The 17,127-nt window shown below is 34.9% G+C and overlaps 9 protein-coding genes across 9 annotated transcripts; 5 read left to right on the top strand and 4 right to left on the bottom strand.

Annotated features, from left to right (window-relative positions):
• Positions 1-1,446: 1,446 nt before the first annotated feature.
• On the top strand, positions 1,447-1,862 carry RO3G_07193 (uncharacterized protein; the record flags this gene model as incomplete). The annotated part of the gene is made up of 3 exons (XM_067661783.1): positions 1,447-1,672; positions 1,732-1,784; positions 1,836-1,862. 3 exons carry the CDS (start codon positions 1,447-1,449, stop codon positions 1,860-1,862), a joined length of 306 nt encoding a protein of 101 aa, XP_067517884.1.
• Positions 1,863-2,490: 628 nt separating this feature from the next.
• Positions 2,491-3,524, top strand: RO3G_07192 (uncharacterized protein; the record flags this gene model as incomplete). The annotated part of the gene is made up of 5 exons (XM_067661782.1): positions 2,491-2,659; positions 2,738-2,796; positions 2,846-2,980; positions 3,031-3,389; positions 3,497-3,524. The coding sequence occupies 5 exons, from the start codon at positions 2,491-2,493 to the stop codon at positions 3,522-3,524; spliced, it is 750 nt and encodes a 249-aa protein (XP_067517883.1).
• An 834-nt stretch (positions 3,525-4,358) lies between these two features.
• RO3G_07191 (uncharacterized protein) lies at positions 4,359-4,882 on the top strand (the record flags this gene model as incomplete). The annotated part of the gene is made up of 3 exons (XM_067661781.1): positions 4,359-4,548; positions 4,607-4,722; positions 4,877-4,882. 3 exons carry the CDS (start codon positions 4,359-4,361, stop codon positions 4,880-4,882), a joined length of 312 nt encoding a protein of 103 aa, XP_067517882.1.
• Positions 4,883-5,308: 426 nt separating this feature from the next.
• On the bottom strand, positions 5,309-5,521 carry RO3G_07190 (uncharacterized protein; the record flags this gene model as incomplete). Its single annotated transcript, XM_067661780.1, has 1 exon — positions 5,309-5,521. One exon carries the CDS (start codon positions 5,519-5,521, stop codon positions 5,309-5,311), a length of 213 nt encoding a protein of 70 aa, XP_067517881.1.
• A 340-nt stretch (positions 5,522-5,861) lies between these two features.
• RO3G_07189 (uncharacterized protein) lies at positions 5,862-6,753 on the bottom strand (the record flags this gene model as incomplete). The annotated part of the gene is made up of 2 exons (XM_067661779.1): positions 5,862-6,563; positions 6,613-6,753. The coding sequence occupies 2 exons, from the start codon at positions 6,751-6,753 to the stop codon at positions 5,862-5,864; spliced, it is 843 nt and encodes a 280-aa protein (XP_067517880.1).
• Positions 6,754-7,140: 387 nt separating this feature from the next.
• Positions 7,141-9,304, bottom strand: RO3G_07188 (uncharacterized protein; the record flags this gene model as incomplete). The annotated part of the gene is made up of 5 exons (XM_067661778.1): positions 7,141-7,238; positions 7,297-7,531; positions 7,720-7,944; positions 7,998-8,912; positions 8,996-9,304. The coding sequence occupies 5 exons, from the start codon at positions 9,302-9,304 to the stop codon at positions 7,141-7,143; spliced, it is 1,782 nt and encodes a 593-aa protein (XP_067517879.1).
• Positions 9,305-13,995: 4,691 nt separating this feature from the next.
• RO3G_07187 (uncharacterized protein) lies at positions 13,996-15,631 on the top strand (the record flags this gene model as incomplete). The annotated part of the gene is made up of 7 exons (XM_067661777.1): positions 13,996-14,258; positions 14,310-14,518; positions 14,577-14,794; positions 14,863-15,163; positions 15,219-15,274; positions 15,324-15,439; positions 15,496-15,631. 7 exons carry the CDS (start codon positions 13,996-13,998, stop codon positions 15,629-15,631), a joined length of 1,299 nt encoding a protein of 432 aa, XP_067517878.1.
• Positions 15,632-15,772: 141 nt separating this feature from the next.
• Positions 15,773-16,191, bottom strand: RO3G_07186 (mitochondrial 37S ribosomal protein mS38; the record flags this gene model as incomplete). Its single annotated transcript, XM_067661776.1, has 2 exons — positions 15,773-15,999; positions 16,056-16,191. 2 exons carry the CDS (start codon positions 16,189-16,191, stop codon positions 15,773-15,775), a joined length of 363 nt encoding a protein of 120 aa, XP_067517877.1.
• A 231-nt stretch (positions 16,192-16,422) lies between these two features.
• Positions 16,423-17,039, top strand: RO3G_07185 (40S ribosomal protein uS13; the record flags this gene model as incomplete). Its single annotated transcript, XM_067661775.1, has 3 exons — positions 16,423-16,425; positions 16,528-16,988; position 17,039. Coding segments are annotated over 3 exons (465 nt in total).
• Between the last annotated feature and the right edge of the window lie 88 nt (positions 17,040-17,127).

Below are 17,127 nucleotides of genomic sequence, written 5' to 3'. Positions count from 1 at the left end.
GATTCCAAGTATAATTTTATATGGTTTACTGGTATTTTTTTTAAATAGAAAGCTAAAGTGAAAGAAAAAAAGAAACTACAGTTTATTAGCATTACTATTATTCAAAGAGAGCGACAATTTTCATAACTGATAAAATTGCAGTTTCCCAATCATTGAAAAGTTGATAGGTATCTTGGTGTGTTGGTTTTCCATTTTTAACAAATTCAAAGGATTAGTATTTATTTGTTTTTCCGTAATCAAAAAATCAAACTCTTATTTTTACCAAATAAATACTAATGAATATCAATGAAGCTATACTATCAAAATGGTGTTTTTAAATAATAATTTAATGGTGAACCTAAGTGATAGCTGCATATATTTTCTACTGATTTCATTAAGTGCCTGCTTTCCTTTATCTTCAAATATATATGCTTTAATTAATTGATTTACAATATTATATGACACCTACTATTTAAAACATCATACATTAACTGAAACATGGTACTACATGTCTGGATATGAAAGAAAGAATCATACAAGATATACAATACTAAAAATCATTTTTATGAAGTTGTTAAAGCCTTTCAATCTTTCTCAAGGAATAACTTATTTTCACGTCATGCTTGTAATCTGTCTTGCACTACTATAGCATTTTTTTAATAAAAAAAAGTTCTAACTAAGAGAATTCAGTCGAGTTAGAAGGATAGTAATCTTCATACTGTTAGTACTGCTTCTAAACATCCAATCTCTACTCTTTAATGTTTAAATATATGAACTGCAGAAACGAAAAAAAAAATTATGTAGAGAATCAGCATAATTAATTCAAGTAGAATTATTTACAAAGAAAAAGAAATAGTATTGTTAGTCGCTTGGAATGGATAGCTCCGAACGCTATTGATCTTAACTTTATTCCAAACACTAGTTGTATCGTCCTGGATATCGATCGTATAAGTTTAGCTAAAACGAAACAAATAAAAGAATAAAATCCTATGTACAATAAGAAACAATGCTATTAAAAACATGGTTAAACTGCGCGAGGAACAAAAAGATATTGTTCACATAGCCAGTTTTTCCTCAAGTATGAATATCAATTATTATATCTTTATTATACATAATAAGACGAAAAGCTGTATATACGGTGGCTTAGAGCAGAAGAAAAGCATCATGTAAGCAAATGCGCGAAAAGATGCAGTAATCCTATTGTCCTGTCAAATTACAAATATTTTATAATTGTTTCTATAGTTGATTTTATATGCTGGTTCAGACAAAACAACAGGCGTTCATTTCGAACTGCAACTTTCTTATTTACCACATATGCGCTATGGTGAAATGAGGAAACAATCACGTGATATATAGCGTCATCATTCTGATTTAAATTCAGTCAAGTTATCGCCTGGAGAATAGGGTTTGCCTTGAAAGCAATTTTTGAAGTCACTCTTTTTTTTTTTTCCCTTTATTCCTTACACTATGTTACCGGCAGCTCACCGTTCTCAAGTTCAATCTCTTTACAAGCGTTCATTGAAGCTTTCACTCGATTGGTACATTCAACGTGATTTATGGCGTCAAAAGGCCTTGGAAATTCGTGCACGATTTGAACAAAACAGAAATATTACCAATCCCAAGGAAATTAAGGCTCTTTTGGAAAAGACAGAGAGAGAACTTCAAGAATGGGCTCACCCTGATCCCTATAGATGTAAGCAGCTCAAAGAAATGACGATATAAAAGAAATGTGAATTAACTTTTTTTTAATAGTACCTACCGGTCCCGAGGGTACCAAGTGGGAACGTAACCTTCCCCCTTATGTTGTAAGTTTGTAAAAGTTAAAATTGCTTTATAATAACCTTTTTTTCAAATAGCATGATGCCGCTGCTGCTCATCATTAAAGTAATAATTTGAAGTCAAAAGAAAGCAAATAAAAAAACCTACGAACAAAACAATTTTTTGACTACATGAGTTGTAATTAACTAATTGTGAAGAATAGATAGAACATAAGAAGTGAATAAATAATAGAAGCGAAGGCGGTGAAAATAATTGCATACCTAAGATTTGATCACGTGTACATATACAACCCAGAAATACTTCAATGCTTCTAAAGTACGCTCTTTTACATGTGTACTTGATAAAAAGAGGATTGCATCCTATCAAAAAAAACGTGCAAAAATTGAGAAATCCAAGTAGAAATGTTCATTTACAGTGTTGAACAGCAGACATTGTGATATGCACTCTTTCTTTGTATAACCGGACAAACAATGATGTGCCCATTGACTTGATTTATTACTAAGCATGTTTTAAAAAGACCGTTTAATGACCTTTATGTTTGTTTTTCTAATAGGCTTGCATAAGGCTCACCTCCTTTGATGATACTGAACAGTGAGAACTGTGAGAAATTAAATGGGTTAATGAACGTGTGTAACTTGTAGTGGAAGCTTTGTTGGCTGCATTGAGTGAAATTTCATCATCATTTCTACTTCCGACTTACTACCCTTTTTTTTCTTTTTTTCTTTATTTAAAATGACTGAACAAATGTCGCCAAGAGAAGAGTTTGAAGCAAAAAGATGGTTTGCTGTTGGTGCTTATCAAGCAGGAGCTACTGATAAAGTAATAAGTGATATGATTGGACTGAGCACAGCGTCTGTCCATAATATAATTACTCAGTTTAAGAAAACTGGTTCACCAGTCTGTAAACGACTGAGCTCATCTCAAAGAGGCAAGAATAACTAATGATAAATATATATTAGATTATTAATTTATTCTACAGTTTCAAGACATGGATATGATGAGAATGGACATCTTATTGACAGTGATGATGAATTGGAGGTAAGCTTAAATAATCCATATAACAGATGTAATACTGACTGAGTTATAGAAAAATAAATTTACTAAAAATAAAGTGAAAAAGACAAGACCAAGGAGACCTTCGGCTAAAGATTTAGTAACTTATGTATTAAATAAAGCACAAGAATCCCAAAAGGAAGAGCAATCTGATGATGGAATAATTGAGGTAAGGACAGGTAGTTGACTACAAGTAAAAGTATTAACATAATCAAACAGCCAAATATAAACATAAAACAAGAAGATGAAGAGGATGAAAAACATAATATTTTATTCTATCAAAACAGATGGAGACCACCAACACCACCCTATAGTCAACATCAGCAAAAGAGGCACTCATTTGACCGAACCAGCTTACTTTCACCCCCTTTAAATAATGAACCCAAGACAGAGCATTGGACAGCAGAAGAAGATAAAATATTAATGGCACATCTCTTGACAAGATTAAGTAGTGAGCGATGGCCTGAAGCAGTAGCTAAGTTACAAGGAAAACATGATATCAAAAGCTGTAAAGAAAGGTGGGAGCTATTGAGACACCTTTTGTTGAAGGGTGCAGAAAAGTCAGGCACTCGGGGTTGGTAAAAAAAATTGCAATTTAATAATAAATACAATGTAATCTTGTTTCATTTTATCCCTTCCTTATCCATCTCCTTATAGCTGGTTTCCTTTTGATTCCTTTTTATAGCGAGAGGCACAATGGAGATCTTGTTTAAAGCAAGAACATTACTTTTTCTTTTGTGAAACGATTAGATGCTAAACAAATGTCAAGGTTTCATTCAATCTTTGAAACAGCAGCAAAAACCCTTGTTTCGCTTGATAAAGTAAATATGCTCTATTTGTCAATTGACAAAGGATAAAGATATTTTAAAATGAAATTCAAATGAAACTATATTGTTACTAAGCTTGAAGTATTTATTTTTAATTCTCAGAGACGAAATTATGCCCTTTTTATAATTTTTTTTTTCTTTACTGTTGATTTTAATTAGAGATGCCCAAGATCATTTCTTCTTCAGTTGTTTCTTCATCAGATCATACTACGCAACAAGAGCAGCATTCAAAGACACTTTATGTTTATTATTGTCTTTGCTCAGAATTCCTTTTAGTGATTGATGCTGATCTTCGACAATTACCAAGAAGACGTACAGATAACTCATTTATTGTTTCCAATACAAGAAGAACATATAAACTTTCAGCAGAGGCAGGGGATTGTGTACTGTTAAAAAGGTGAGATAATAATAGAAATATGCACAGATTTAATATTAAATACATTTGTAGACGTGATGGATATGAAAAGCAATATCGATACCATTGCCCTCGTTGTGAATTGCCAGTTGCTTATGAAATGAACGAACAACGTAAATCGGGGGCTTATACTTACATATTAGAAGGCGCATTGACCGATGTACAAGGAAAAGTACCGTCCAACGCTCTGATTGATATACAAACATAATTTTGGCGCCATTTGAATTTTATGATACTCGAATGATAATAAACCATTTGATTTATTTTTTTCTTCTCTTTTTTCCTTTTTTTCTATCTATAAAAATATGGGAGCCAACACATCAAAGGGTACAGGAAAAGTAGCCAAGTCGACAGTATGCAAATCAAAAATGGAAGACATGGTGGACTTGGGAGCTGTCTTCCCAAATGGTTTATACCCAACTACGGAACAAGATTACGACCCAAGGGTTGTAAGAAGTCTAATTGTCGCAAGAAAAATTGCACCCTTTTATAAAGGTATTACTCATAAAGTGGACATGTTTTGTATTTATTCAATTTGAATACTTTCTGATAGGTTTACCCGATGCACCGGAGCCAGTAACCGATATAGCAAAACTAGCAACCTTATCGCCACCACCACAACCTTCTTCATCTACAAAATCGGATAGAGCATTATCATCACCATCACCAGTAAATAGGCCTCGAAGTGCATCTTCTAGTCGAACTTATGATCCTTATGCAGAAAAACAAAAAGCTTATATGGAAAAAATGAAACAAATAGAAAAGACGTTATATAACGATGCTGTAGAATGTCCCATTTGTTTCTTGGTATGAATGATAATAGCCATAAAACATGAGAGTGTGTGAGACCTAAAGTGTATGTGTGTAGTATTATCCCGCTAATATCAATTATTCTCGATGTTGTGATCAACCAATTTGTACAGAATGCTTTGTTCAAATTCGTAGACCTATTGAAACACCTTCTATTCCCGCTACTTGCCCTTTTTGTATGCAAGAAAATTATGGTATTACTTATGAACCTCCCTCATGGAGCGAAAAATTCCAAGTAAAAAAAAGGAAAAATATGTTGCAAAATGGATTCTTATCTCTTTACATTTAGGCCAGGTCAAGAAGTGGATCACATAGTACAATGAGTGGAACAAGACATACAACATCAGGGGTTAGTAGTGAAATAGATAGCCCGAGAAGAGAGTGCGTGAGTTATAAAGATCCAGATGTAGTACTTATAGGTAGGGAATGAAACATATAAAATATCTCACTCACTGGAATGTGATGTAGACCACATAAGACCTAATTGGGATAAAGCCAGCATGCCTGCTCCATCCTCTACATCAAGGCCAGTGTCAAGAAGAAACTCAGCTTCAGCAGGATCTCGTAACTTGCTTCGAGCGGCAGGTTTACTGACAAGACCAGGTCGATCTGCCTCTTCAGCTGCAGCCACTGAATATAACCAGTTTTTATCAAACATAAGAGATGTAAATATGGACTTGGAAGATTGGATGGTTATGGAAGCTATACGCTTATCGCTTGCTGAGCAAGAAGAGCGTGAAAGAAAGGAAGCGCTCAAGACAAGAGAGGAAAACGTGGGCGATTCTTCTTCTAGACAAGACTAGATTAAATAAACTCTTTTTGCATAAAAAAAATGATCTTTTTACTATTTTACTGTATGGAATTAAATATTGCAATTATTTACAAAACATTCCCCTCTCGTGTACAGTAGCAAGTGGGGATTTCTTACATTTTCTTTTTTTTTTTAAAAAAAAAATGTATGTTTCTCTATAAGAGATGAGAATAAATTTTCATGTAATTCAACCAAAAGCAGTGTTTCTCTGAAAGGATTCTTTTACAAGCTGTTGACGAAAGGTGTAAATTTGAGAAGGCAGGAATTGCAGTCGTCCCTTTGATGTTTCTTGTTTATATTTTTTGGGTTTTACGCAAAGATGACCAAAGCCTTGGAGTGCTTCATATTCATCAAAGGTAATAGCAATACTATCGGTCGTATCGTCTGTCATGGGCGACATACGTCCATCATCATCACTGCTATTGTCTTTAGGGTGTACCAATTGTTGAATAGGCATTGATGGTTCAATATATCTTGTGTTAATCTTCAAGTTTTGAGAAAGAGATTTTTTAACGAACGCTTCGTTTTTAAATCCAATAAGAGACATTGGCGGTGTACCAGGGGAAAGATACGACCAAGGTTGGTAAGGACAACTGTTTGGTAAAGCTACACAAGTAGGTGGAGGATAGCAGTGATAATAGGCTGTTGCTGGTAATGGTTCCTGAGTGGGCCTTTGTTCATAAACAGGAGAAGCTGTGCGCGTTTTAGGATGATGATTGATGTCCTTGTTCAGTGGCGGTGATGTGTTGGTATTGTCGTCAGGCACCGATGTAGGGGATGTTTGATTATCTTTTCTTTTGTTACGGTTGTGTGTTTGTGTATGCTGCATCATGTTATCGATACGACTAAATGCACGATCACAGTTGGGAACAATGCACTTGTAAGGTTTCTATTGTCATTTTAGTTCCTTGTTGACTTCATATTCTCTTTATTTTTACTTCTCCTGTATGTTTTCGAGCATGTCTTGCTAAATGTTCACTTCGTGAAAATATCATGTTGCAGTTATCATAACCAGTACATCGATAAACCCTTGGCTCATGACGTCTTTCTCTCATTACTACCGTCTTTTTTTGTGGCATTTTTTTCTTAAAGTTTCAAAACAAGAAAAAAAAAGAAAAGAAAAGAAAATAATGGCAACACGCTTTTAAAATGTATAGCAGATTTAATACCAGACAATGGAAACCTTTATTAGCCTAATCAAGCTAAAGATTTGACTTGTTGCGTAAACAATCATGCGAACTCTCTCTTTTACTATAAACCATGAACCATCTAGTTGGGTATAAAATGAACAGCACCAGGATATCTAATGAAGTGATTAATACTAGTCTGTGTCCTGTGCACATAAATATCCTACCGTGTGTCTTGGCCATATCTCTGTGAAGTAATACATGTTGCCTCATTACCTAACCGTCCAATCTGAGATCCAAACCTTGCCTATTATTTATCAGTCAATTCAGGTACACGTATCAAAAGAAGTATTCTTTGCTCACTAATCCTTTATTGTTTTGAAGACATTCTAGTTGATCACCTTTATTATAGAGCCATTTATATGCTCTTCCATTTTCTACATTAAATAAAAACAACTTTAATTTTGTTCAACACTTGTTTTGTTTATTAGTTACCTTTTTCAGACATTGGTTCACCTATCCACAGTTCATTATTATCTGTTATAGATAAAGATTGACCCAAATGACCTGCATTCGTTTGGCCTTTTAATATCTTTATCATTCCATACTCCATATTACGACTTGTTGGGTAATTTGATCTCATCTTTTTCAAATCATAAATTCTGACTGTGCCTGCTTGCCAATGTTTTTTAAATCGAACATTTGTCTCCTGTAATTTGACCATAAGCAACTATTGGTTATGATGTTTTATTGTAAAATTACCTCTGAGGGACTTGAAATAGCCAAGATATCTTTGTTATTTGTCACCATTACTCTGTATTATGAATTTAGGTTACCCCATTAAATTAAGCTTTTTTTTTGGTTTGGTTACCTTCCAAACTGCTGAAATTCTTTCGCACCAGTCATAGTCCATTTTACATTCAGGGTATGAATGTCAAATGCATATATTTGACCCACTCTTTGCTTTTCTTTTACAGAGAAACCTGGGGCACTGATAATTACAAGATCATCCAAAAGAAGAATGTACTCCCCAAAGTGGTCATAAGAAGTCGGATTTAAGCTTGGGTTTTCAATAATAATGTCAGGTCGTACGAGCAAAGAAGTTGGAGTAGGACGACTATTATAAACATAAACAATACCGGCCTAAAATGCACATAAAATAAGAGACTTGCAGATGGATAAATGCAGACACTTACCTGAAGTTGACCTTTGGCGGGACATAAAGGACAGCCAATGACAAGATCACGATGCCCATCTTGATCAATATCTACAGCCGCTAAAACAGTACCTTGAAATGGAAGTTCAATCTGTACGCTGGGTTCTTTTGAAAGACCAAGGCCCATTTGTCCAAAATAGATATAGACACGACCGCCCGTTTCGGTTGGGCAAGCAACGGCCAGATCATCCATACCATCCTGGTTAAAGTCCACGCTCGTCATCGCCCACCCAAATTTGCCTTCGGCACCCTGTAAGACCGTCTGGGTAACCTTGGTCAGGTCTTGTTGGTTTTTGGAGAGTGATCTTTGTATGGTACTGTTCAGGACAAAAACAGCGCCTGCTTTTTCATAGTAAGGAGCTGAGATAGCGATATCAAAATGATGTTGAACTCCACTAAAATTACCCAAAACGGTTTGGTGTCCTACGCCAGATGACCAAGAAGGTATAGTCAAGGTAATGCCTTCTTCCAGAGATGCACAGCGAGATGGGAAAATGGGATGTTGTTGCGGTATTTGAAATGGGATCTGGTGGTCACTCGGTTGTACGACGACAGGCATCTCTGCATCCTGGTCTTCCTCATAGTCATCGTCCTCTGCTGGCATTGTCAAAGTCAGAACTCCAGTGTTTGGATCGTATTCTTCTTGAATCTTTGCATTGATCCTTTCTCTTTTATCTTTAATCAGTTGATGAAGACACTTTGGCTGTCTGTCGCTCTTCAACGTGTTAAAGTAATTGGCACAAAGAATGTCAGGATGACTGTGAGCTATACCATTTTCAAATGCATCAATCATTTGAGGATAGCATTCAGAAACACTACTTGACAGATCATGTATGCCTAAAATGAAGTCATACGTAAAGATATAAACATAAAAATAAAAGGGTATAAATACCTCCTTTATAATAAATCGTATAATTCTTCTACCAAAAATGGACTCTTGGCTCCATAATAACCAAACATCCATTGACCAAATTCTACATCAACTTTGGAAGCAGCAAAAGCAGCTGCCATACAATATTGAACATGTTGCTTTAAAGGTACAGGGGTGGATGAATTGGTATACAAACGTTTGTATATTTCAACAATATCATTAACTGGTATTTTCCAAGTCTGATTGAGATAGGAGAGTGGGTTCGAATGCCGTAATGTGAACTCTGCACCTGTATCAGCAGCTATATGAGCTTCTTGCATATCTCCATGAAAATCGGAATTAGCCATGGCTATAATAAAATAGTCGGATAGTCCACCTAAACTATGCCATTTGACATCGGCCAATCCATGAGACATGGTGGAAATAATGAATGATATCAAGCCCTATTGGAGTATAAATCCTAAGTGGCGAAAAAAAAATTTTTTTTCGTTTACCTTGACATGCGGATCATTGTGGAACTCTGATTTTGGATACACTTCTCGGACATAATTAACGGCTGTTTTAATAAATGTTGGCCAATGCGCTATGAATTGAACTTTTAGAAACCGAAGATATAAAGAGTAGCATACCATCTTCTGATTGCTGATTATATCCAAGACAATTATAGCCCCTTTATGTATAAATGAATACAAGTATTGATATTACAAAATCACAGCTTTTTCATAATTTACCAGTCAGGAAAAAAGGAACCTGCTTGAGAATATCCAGGGGAATCTAATACTGTGTTTTTATAAAGCCTATGTAGCGTATTCTCAGGCTTAAACCGTTCCAAGGATCGATAGGTTATTTCATTATGAACAGCTCTAAACTTTTTTTTTAGTCGCAAAGAACAAACAGTGTCACTTGGTTAAAATACCAAATTACATTCCACATGCAATCAAATTTCCCCATTGCAAAGTAAAAAGTAAGCAAAACAAGCAAAACTCTCGAACTAGCATTTAATAAATTAAAAAGAAAGAGAGAAAGAGAGAGAGAGAAAGAAAAACAGAAAAATAAAAATAACACAGTCTTATGATGTACATCTTGACTATATAAAGTTAAATTCATTTGAACTTACAGCTCAAAGAATCTAACTTTATCCGACTTATCCTAATCTTGAAGCTGCATGAATGTATGTATTCACTACCTGAGAACATAGACAGCTTTTATTATTAAAGCAAATGTCCCATCTGTCAAAGTTTTCTCTGTCTTTTCTATCACCCCTCTTTTTCCTTTTTTGGTAAAGCGCTCTATTAAATTTTTTTCCAATTTTTTGCTCTGCGTTACCCAAAAAGTTCAATTTGGCGTAAATTAAAAAGTAATTTAATATAAAATATATAATGCTTCTAGTCTCAATTGGACGTTTGTTTGATAAAATTCACCATTTTTTTTGAGTCCAAGTGGGTTAAAATAGAAAACTTAGTTTGGATCATTTATTTGCAGATAATTTTAGTCAAGTAATTCAATTCAAATTAATCAGTTCCTTAAACAAAAAAGCGTTACTGCGATGATGTATTCTTTCAGAAAAACATAATAACATTATGATCTGATTTGTCATAGTAGACATCAGTTAGAAGATTCTATCAAAGAACTATGATGATTTAATAAAACATTCATCGCTTTGCATTAAATATTTTTCATCATGCAATGATCATTGTCACATAGAACGATAGGATGGTTACAATCATCTGTTGATTTGAGCGGACTTGCTGTGTTGTCGTCTGACATCCATTCTGGCCATTTGCTTTTTTCCCTTAGAACATTGCACTCTTCTTATTTAATTGTTCCTTAATAGCTCTCGTCAGGGTTCTATTGGCCATAGCCAAGAGGTTTATACTTGATAGTCTATTTCGTAAGAGAATGGTTTGTTGAGCAAGTAAATAAAGCTATATTTAGCGATATATTTACATGCAGGATGGCACAGTATCCTTAATTCAGTTTTAATCAGTCCACTCTGTTCCTGCTTCAATTGACGCATTATTTCTGTCTGCTTACTCATCGTGACCATTAACATCATCAGCAGCTCCATCATACGAAATCGCATGTATTTTTTTTCAAGTATAATAGGAATTTTATTTTTTCGGTGCTCGATATGGATATGGTTCACTATTGTGTGAGCATCGACACCAGTTGATAATGGTGCTATCATGCATTTTGCTGGTTGGATGCTGAAAATTTGAACATGTTGAAAAGTTGGATAGCTTGTGCCTAGGTATTGACGAGCAATTCCATTGACGATAGTCATACTAGTATTCAAATTTTTCAATGTATCGTCCATGGCATGTTCTCCACCTTCTTTATCTATTCCTCTAGATGCTTCCATTTATATACGTCCATTTTTGTATTTATCAAATCCTAGCCTATCAATGAATTTTCTAAATGTTTTCAACGTTCATGCTTTCATCAACGCAATCTTTTGAAGAAGTTTTGCACCATTAAAATATAGCTAATCTAGTTTGGTGTCCTAGCACAAAAAAACCGCAATAACGCAAATAAGGGGCAAATGAAGGGGGTAAAAGTTATGTTAAGCACAAGGGAACTAATCTGATTCCTGCTAATTAGGTTGTTTTGTTCACAAAATTAATAATGAAGAATAATAATTTAATAGGACGAAAGTATAAGGTGGTTTTATTGAATGATATATTTCCAAAGTTCATATATTTTTCACAGTGTAAATATTAATATTTGTGCTAAGTATTATATATTTAATGTTGTTTGCTAAATACTACATGTTGTTTCGCAAATCTCTACGTAATTTAATATTAGCACTCGCTCCTCACTCACCAATCTATTTTGGTAACATGTAAATGACAGTAAATCTACGATTTATCATGCTCACACTATCAAACTATGATAATACTCAATTGCTATACAATGATTATTAAAAAAAAAAAATTTAAAATCAATGCACTCAATTAGGTTGAAATCAATTTCAAAAATGCATACTGACTTTATAGTTTTTATGTATTTGCTCTGTTTTCCATTTTCTTTATGACCTGGTCGCATCTTTTTGTCAGTCCCTTGTGGGCTCTGAATATCCTTGTTCAAAATTTCTTAATGAATTAGGCATTTAAACCTAAAAAATTAAAAGGCATATTTGCTTTATACGGTTCTTACTTTGTTATAGTTGGCATACGTTCGTTCTACGTCATATTCACACAATAAATTTGTTCAGCTATACTTTTGAAAAATGCAAGTGAATCAATTCGAGTTGTCTAAATGAAAATTTACTTTAAATCGATGGATCACTTCAGAAAAAAGGACACCCAGTAATTTTATTCGATTCCATTATCCAAGAGTAATAACAGTGGCTAAATAAGCAAAATTGAATAGAGAAAACAAGAACGGATTGGATGTATGAGGCAGTCAAAGGCTATAAAGCTTCAAGCCACTTCTTTATGATTGAAATAGAAATCAGCTTTTTGTGACGAATGATAATCTTAGTAACATAATTTACTGATTCACTCAAAATCTTGCTTTGAAGCCCCTAGAGCATATTTGTTTGGCCCTTGAAACAAGATGAAAGGAGACTAGTGCCACTAGTGCTAGCATGGAGGAGTGAAATCTGGTATTTCAATTAGAATAGGAGAGGTGAGGCGTTGAGCGTACTGAAGGTCTAGCAGAGAATATGAAAACCGATGTCAAGCTGTGATTGACATCAAATAGAAATATATCAGGTATTAACCTCCCAATTTCTTATTTTACAAAAATGAACATCTTCAAATTTACACATTTAAAGTATTAAGCGCCTGTTTTTATTGATTACATGTTGAATCTGATATATTCTTTGGCAAGAAATTGAATTAAAAAACAACAAAATATTTTGATGTGCGATTGTAATTGTAAACATGCTCCATAGTGTAAGTTTATGTATTTTGTTTATACTATCCAGTACGCTAAAGGGGGATACCTTTTCTATAGTATCTCACAATTGTATCTGTTACCTTCCGAGTCAAGCATAGAAGGTACTCATGTTCATACAATTATCTCTTGTGGCATAAAATGTACACAAGATAACGAATAACTATGAAAACATCAATAGTGACAAGAATGTGCATATTTACATTTTAGATACATCAATCAGTTTACCCATTTATCTTTTTATGTAGAGCAAGCGGTAGATTATATCAGATGAGTGAAGACGATACTGAAAAGGTCAAGTCTGATTATGTCGCTTGATACTATCGTTAACAAAAGAAGGCGTTGATGCAGGAGAATCGAATGTGCATATACCGTTGGTTCGGTGTGATGTGTCCATTGTTTAGGCCAAGATGGTACTTTTTAATATAAATATGATTTTATTTTTTCTTAAACATACCCATTTATAATATCAATCCATCCTGTATGAGAATCAAACAATTACTCGTTTTTTCAATGATGGATGCAAATACCATTAAATTCTCCTTTTACTTTTCCCTTTATGTACTCCTACTTAAATTGAATTACCATCGTTTTAATACAACTATTGTTCTTTGCACAGCTCTTACTATGCTTTGCAATATAAAGGGGGCGATGATAAGTAGAATTGACTATTGCGGAATGCATTTTTAATTTATAAATCGGTCTTGGGCGAACCAAACTACCTTCATTCTACCAGAACAAATTGCGTATGCGTTTATAGACTATAATTTCATCAAAAAGATATAAAAGTAGATCGAGATTTTGAATATTAGACCATTCTTTTTTTTCAACATCTTTCAATGTTACTTGATTCAATTGTGCTTTCAACGCTTTTACTGTGTACCTGTACGCTGGCAGCTTCTGTAAAGAAGGATGTGGATCCTCTTTCCGCCTGTGATGCTTATAACCATCGAGCGAAAAGGGTCAAGGAATCATTTTTGTTTGCTTATGATGGTTATAAAAAATGTGCTTGGGGGCATGATGAACTCTTGCCAGTGAATTGTCATTACTCAGACTCGAGGTAACCAAGCTTTTTTTGTCCTTTTATGTGTCTGACGTTTTTAATATAGAAATCACTGGGGAGGTGTGTGTAAACCAAAGAAAAAAGGATGCTTACTAAACTGACAGTTATTATCATTTAGCCACCATTGTAGATGGATTGGATACAATGCTCATCATGGGATTAGAGAAGGAGTATAACGAAGCTTTAAGTTTTATTAGTAGCTTGGATTTTAGAAAATCAGAAACGCTTTCTAAAGGATTCGAGACCAACATTCGATACCTTGGTGGTTTACTTGCTGCTAATGACTTGAGACCAAACCATCTACTGGTTACTAAAGCTGTTGAATTGGCAGAGGCTGCCTTGATTCCTTTATTTGTCAAGACAACCAAAGGGTTAAGGGTACCCTACACCAATATGAACCTGACTACGTAAGTTTGGAAGACTATATTTTAATTCAGTATGTAACTAATTTTTCTTAGAGGGAAGCCAGAGGTAGTAAAAGAAATTAACCTTGCAGAATTTGGAACATATACTATGGAATTCACAAGGTTATCTCAAGTGACGGGGGATGTAAAATATGAAAGACTTGCTATGGATCTTACAAGGGCTATTATGGCACAACCTACAAAACTGCCAGGTCTCTATCCAAATACTTGGACTGTCGATCCATTTCTGCCAGTTGCATCAAGTAAATTTAAATTGATGGCTTTTTCACATTCACTCATTTTTTTTTGTCGTAACAACAGGTCTGATCAATATAGGTGGTGGCGGTGATAGTTTTTATGAATATTTAATAAAAAACTATCTGTTACAAGAAAGCAAGGACAGAGACTTATTGACGACTTGGCAAAATTCTGTTGAAAGTATCGAAAAGTACTTGCTTTCTCCAACAGCAGAAGACCCTTCAATACAATTCGTTGCTATGCTCAGCATCAATTCAGTTTATTATGCCTCCCAAGAACTGGTACGTTGCTTTTTTTTTTTTTTTTTTTTTTTTACAGCACCAAAAAAAAAAATTCTAAATTTCGTTAGATATGTTTTTGGCCAGGAAACATTTTGCTAGGCATTACCCAGATTTCAAAGCGAAGCAAGAAAAAAGAATATTTGAAGCTTGCCGACGTGTTTTTCAAATCTTGTATAGAAACATGGATAAAGACAACCACTGGCATTGCTCCTGAAAGTTGGACTTGGACACCTGCGGATGATGCGTTAGAAATAAGACTCAGTCGAGTGTTTAATACTACTTTAAGCCGAGCTAAAGCGAACATGGAAGAAACGGAGCAAGCACAAAGAGCATTCACTATAAGTAATCCGCTTTATGATTTGCGACCAGGTAAGCTATTAGAATGATTTATAAAACAATTCGGTTTAACCCATTAGACGTACAGAAACCATCGAAAGTATATTTTATTACTATCGTCTAACAGGAAAAAAAATGTATCAGGTAATGAAAAGTAATAGCCTATTGTACGAATAATTCACACTGTTTGTAGGATCTTGCATGGGAGTTATATTTGTCTATTGACCGATACACAAAAACGGCTTATGGATATACAGCGATCAATAATGTTGACAAAGCACCCTCCCCCTTAGTAAATTTTCAAGAAAGGTAACAAAAAAAAAACATTGACCAGAAAGATTGTTGACATGAATTGTCTATTCTAGTTTCTTGTTTGCAGAGACAATGAAGTACCTTTATCTCATTTTCACCGACAAGAATTGTGTTTCCTTGGACGATTATGTGTTTAACACCGAAGCCCACCCTTTCAAATTACCTCAATCCATTAGATATCAGTACTAGTATAACAATAAAAAAAAAACTGTATTTTTTATGGAATCCATTTTCTTGTTTAATATATTACAAATTGATAGAATTAGGAAGTCTATAACGCTGTGTGTATCCTCCCCTCCAGTTTGTCTGTTGATGTCTAAAAGGGGGTGTTTATTTACCGAGTCTCTTTCTTAAGGCACGGGTTCTCTTTCTTAATTTCTTATGTTTATGTTTGTTCATCTTCAAGCGACGTTTTCTAAGAACACTGGTTAATTCAAATTGTTCTTGAACTTGTGTAAGTGGTGTAGGCAATGGTTGAGGGGCAGAAGGTGCAGAGAATGGTCGAAGATGAGAGACATATTCTGAAATACTGGCAACAGATGGAGTCTCTTTAATGTCTAATAAGAAATACTTTAATGTGTAAAATTACAAAAGAAAAAAATAGAGTCCTTACTGTAATTGAAAAGTTGAACGGGGCGTGTGTTGGATATTATGGGTAGTGTAGACACATTACGTTGTAGGTTAACTGTCCTTTTGGGAGTAATGGCTCTTTGAACCGTATTGATAACGAAACGGCCAGTAAATAACATTGTAAGAGAAAAATAACAGGAAAGCTCTTTTCCTAACCCCCTCCCTTGGAAATTTTGCCTCCATGTTTAAGCCACAGGCCTCTTGAAATGATCTGAAGCAAAATTCGTTCGGACCGGAACTATTTTTGTGCTCTAGACAGGGAAGCAGTAGTAACAAAAAAGAAGGTCAAAGAAGTGCCTCCCTCCTCTCACGGCAAAGTTCCTTCCTTTTTGTTGCAACCTTCACAGACCATGGTACGTTAAGAAAAAGAAAAGAAAGAAAACGGATGGAAAGAGGGAAAACATTGATGGATTATTTACAGATAGATTAACTATACATCTTTATTATTTCTATAGTCTCTTGTCGTCCCCGAAAGAACTACTTTCCAACACATTCTTCGTCTTTTGAACACCAACGTTGACGGTCGTGTCAAGATTCAAATCGCCTTGACCTCTGTTAAGGGTGTCGGTCGTCGTTTCGCCAACATTGCCTGTAAGAAGGCCGATATTGACCTCACCAAGCGTGCTGGTGAACTTTCCAGTGAAGAATTGGAACGTATTGTCACCATCCTCCAAAACCCTGCTCAATACAAGATCCCCAACTGGTTCCTTAACAGACAAAAGGATATCGTCGACGGCAAGTCTAGCCAAGTGATCTCCAACGTGCTCGACACAAAGTACCGTGAAGATCTCGAACGCTTAAAGAAGATCCGTGCTCACCGTGGTCTCCGTCACTACTGGGGTGTCCGTGTCCGTGGTCAACACACCAAGACCACCGGTCGTCGTGGACGTACCGTCGGTGTCTCCAAGAAGAAATAGTAAGTAGAAGAATGGAGAGAAAAGGAAAAGAGAGACTGACTTTATTTAGAATGTCTCGTCTACTTGGATATTGCTTTTGGGCTTTTACTTTTGGGTTTAGCTCAGGCATTATAAAATAAAAGTTATTTTTATTAATTC

Source organism: Rhizopus delemar, genomic scaffold (assembly GCF_000149305.1).
Source record: "Rhizopus delemar RA 99-880 supercont3.5 genomic scaffold, whole genome shotgun sequence".
NCBI classification, from domain to species: domain Eukaryota; kingdom Fungi; phylum Mucoromycota; class Mucoromycetes; order Mucorales; family Rhizopodaceae; genus Rhizopus; species Rhizopus delemar.
Note: the sequence above shows the minus strand (reverse complement) of the source record. Positions and strands in the feature narration are given on the sequence as shown.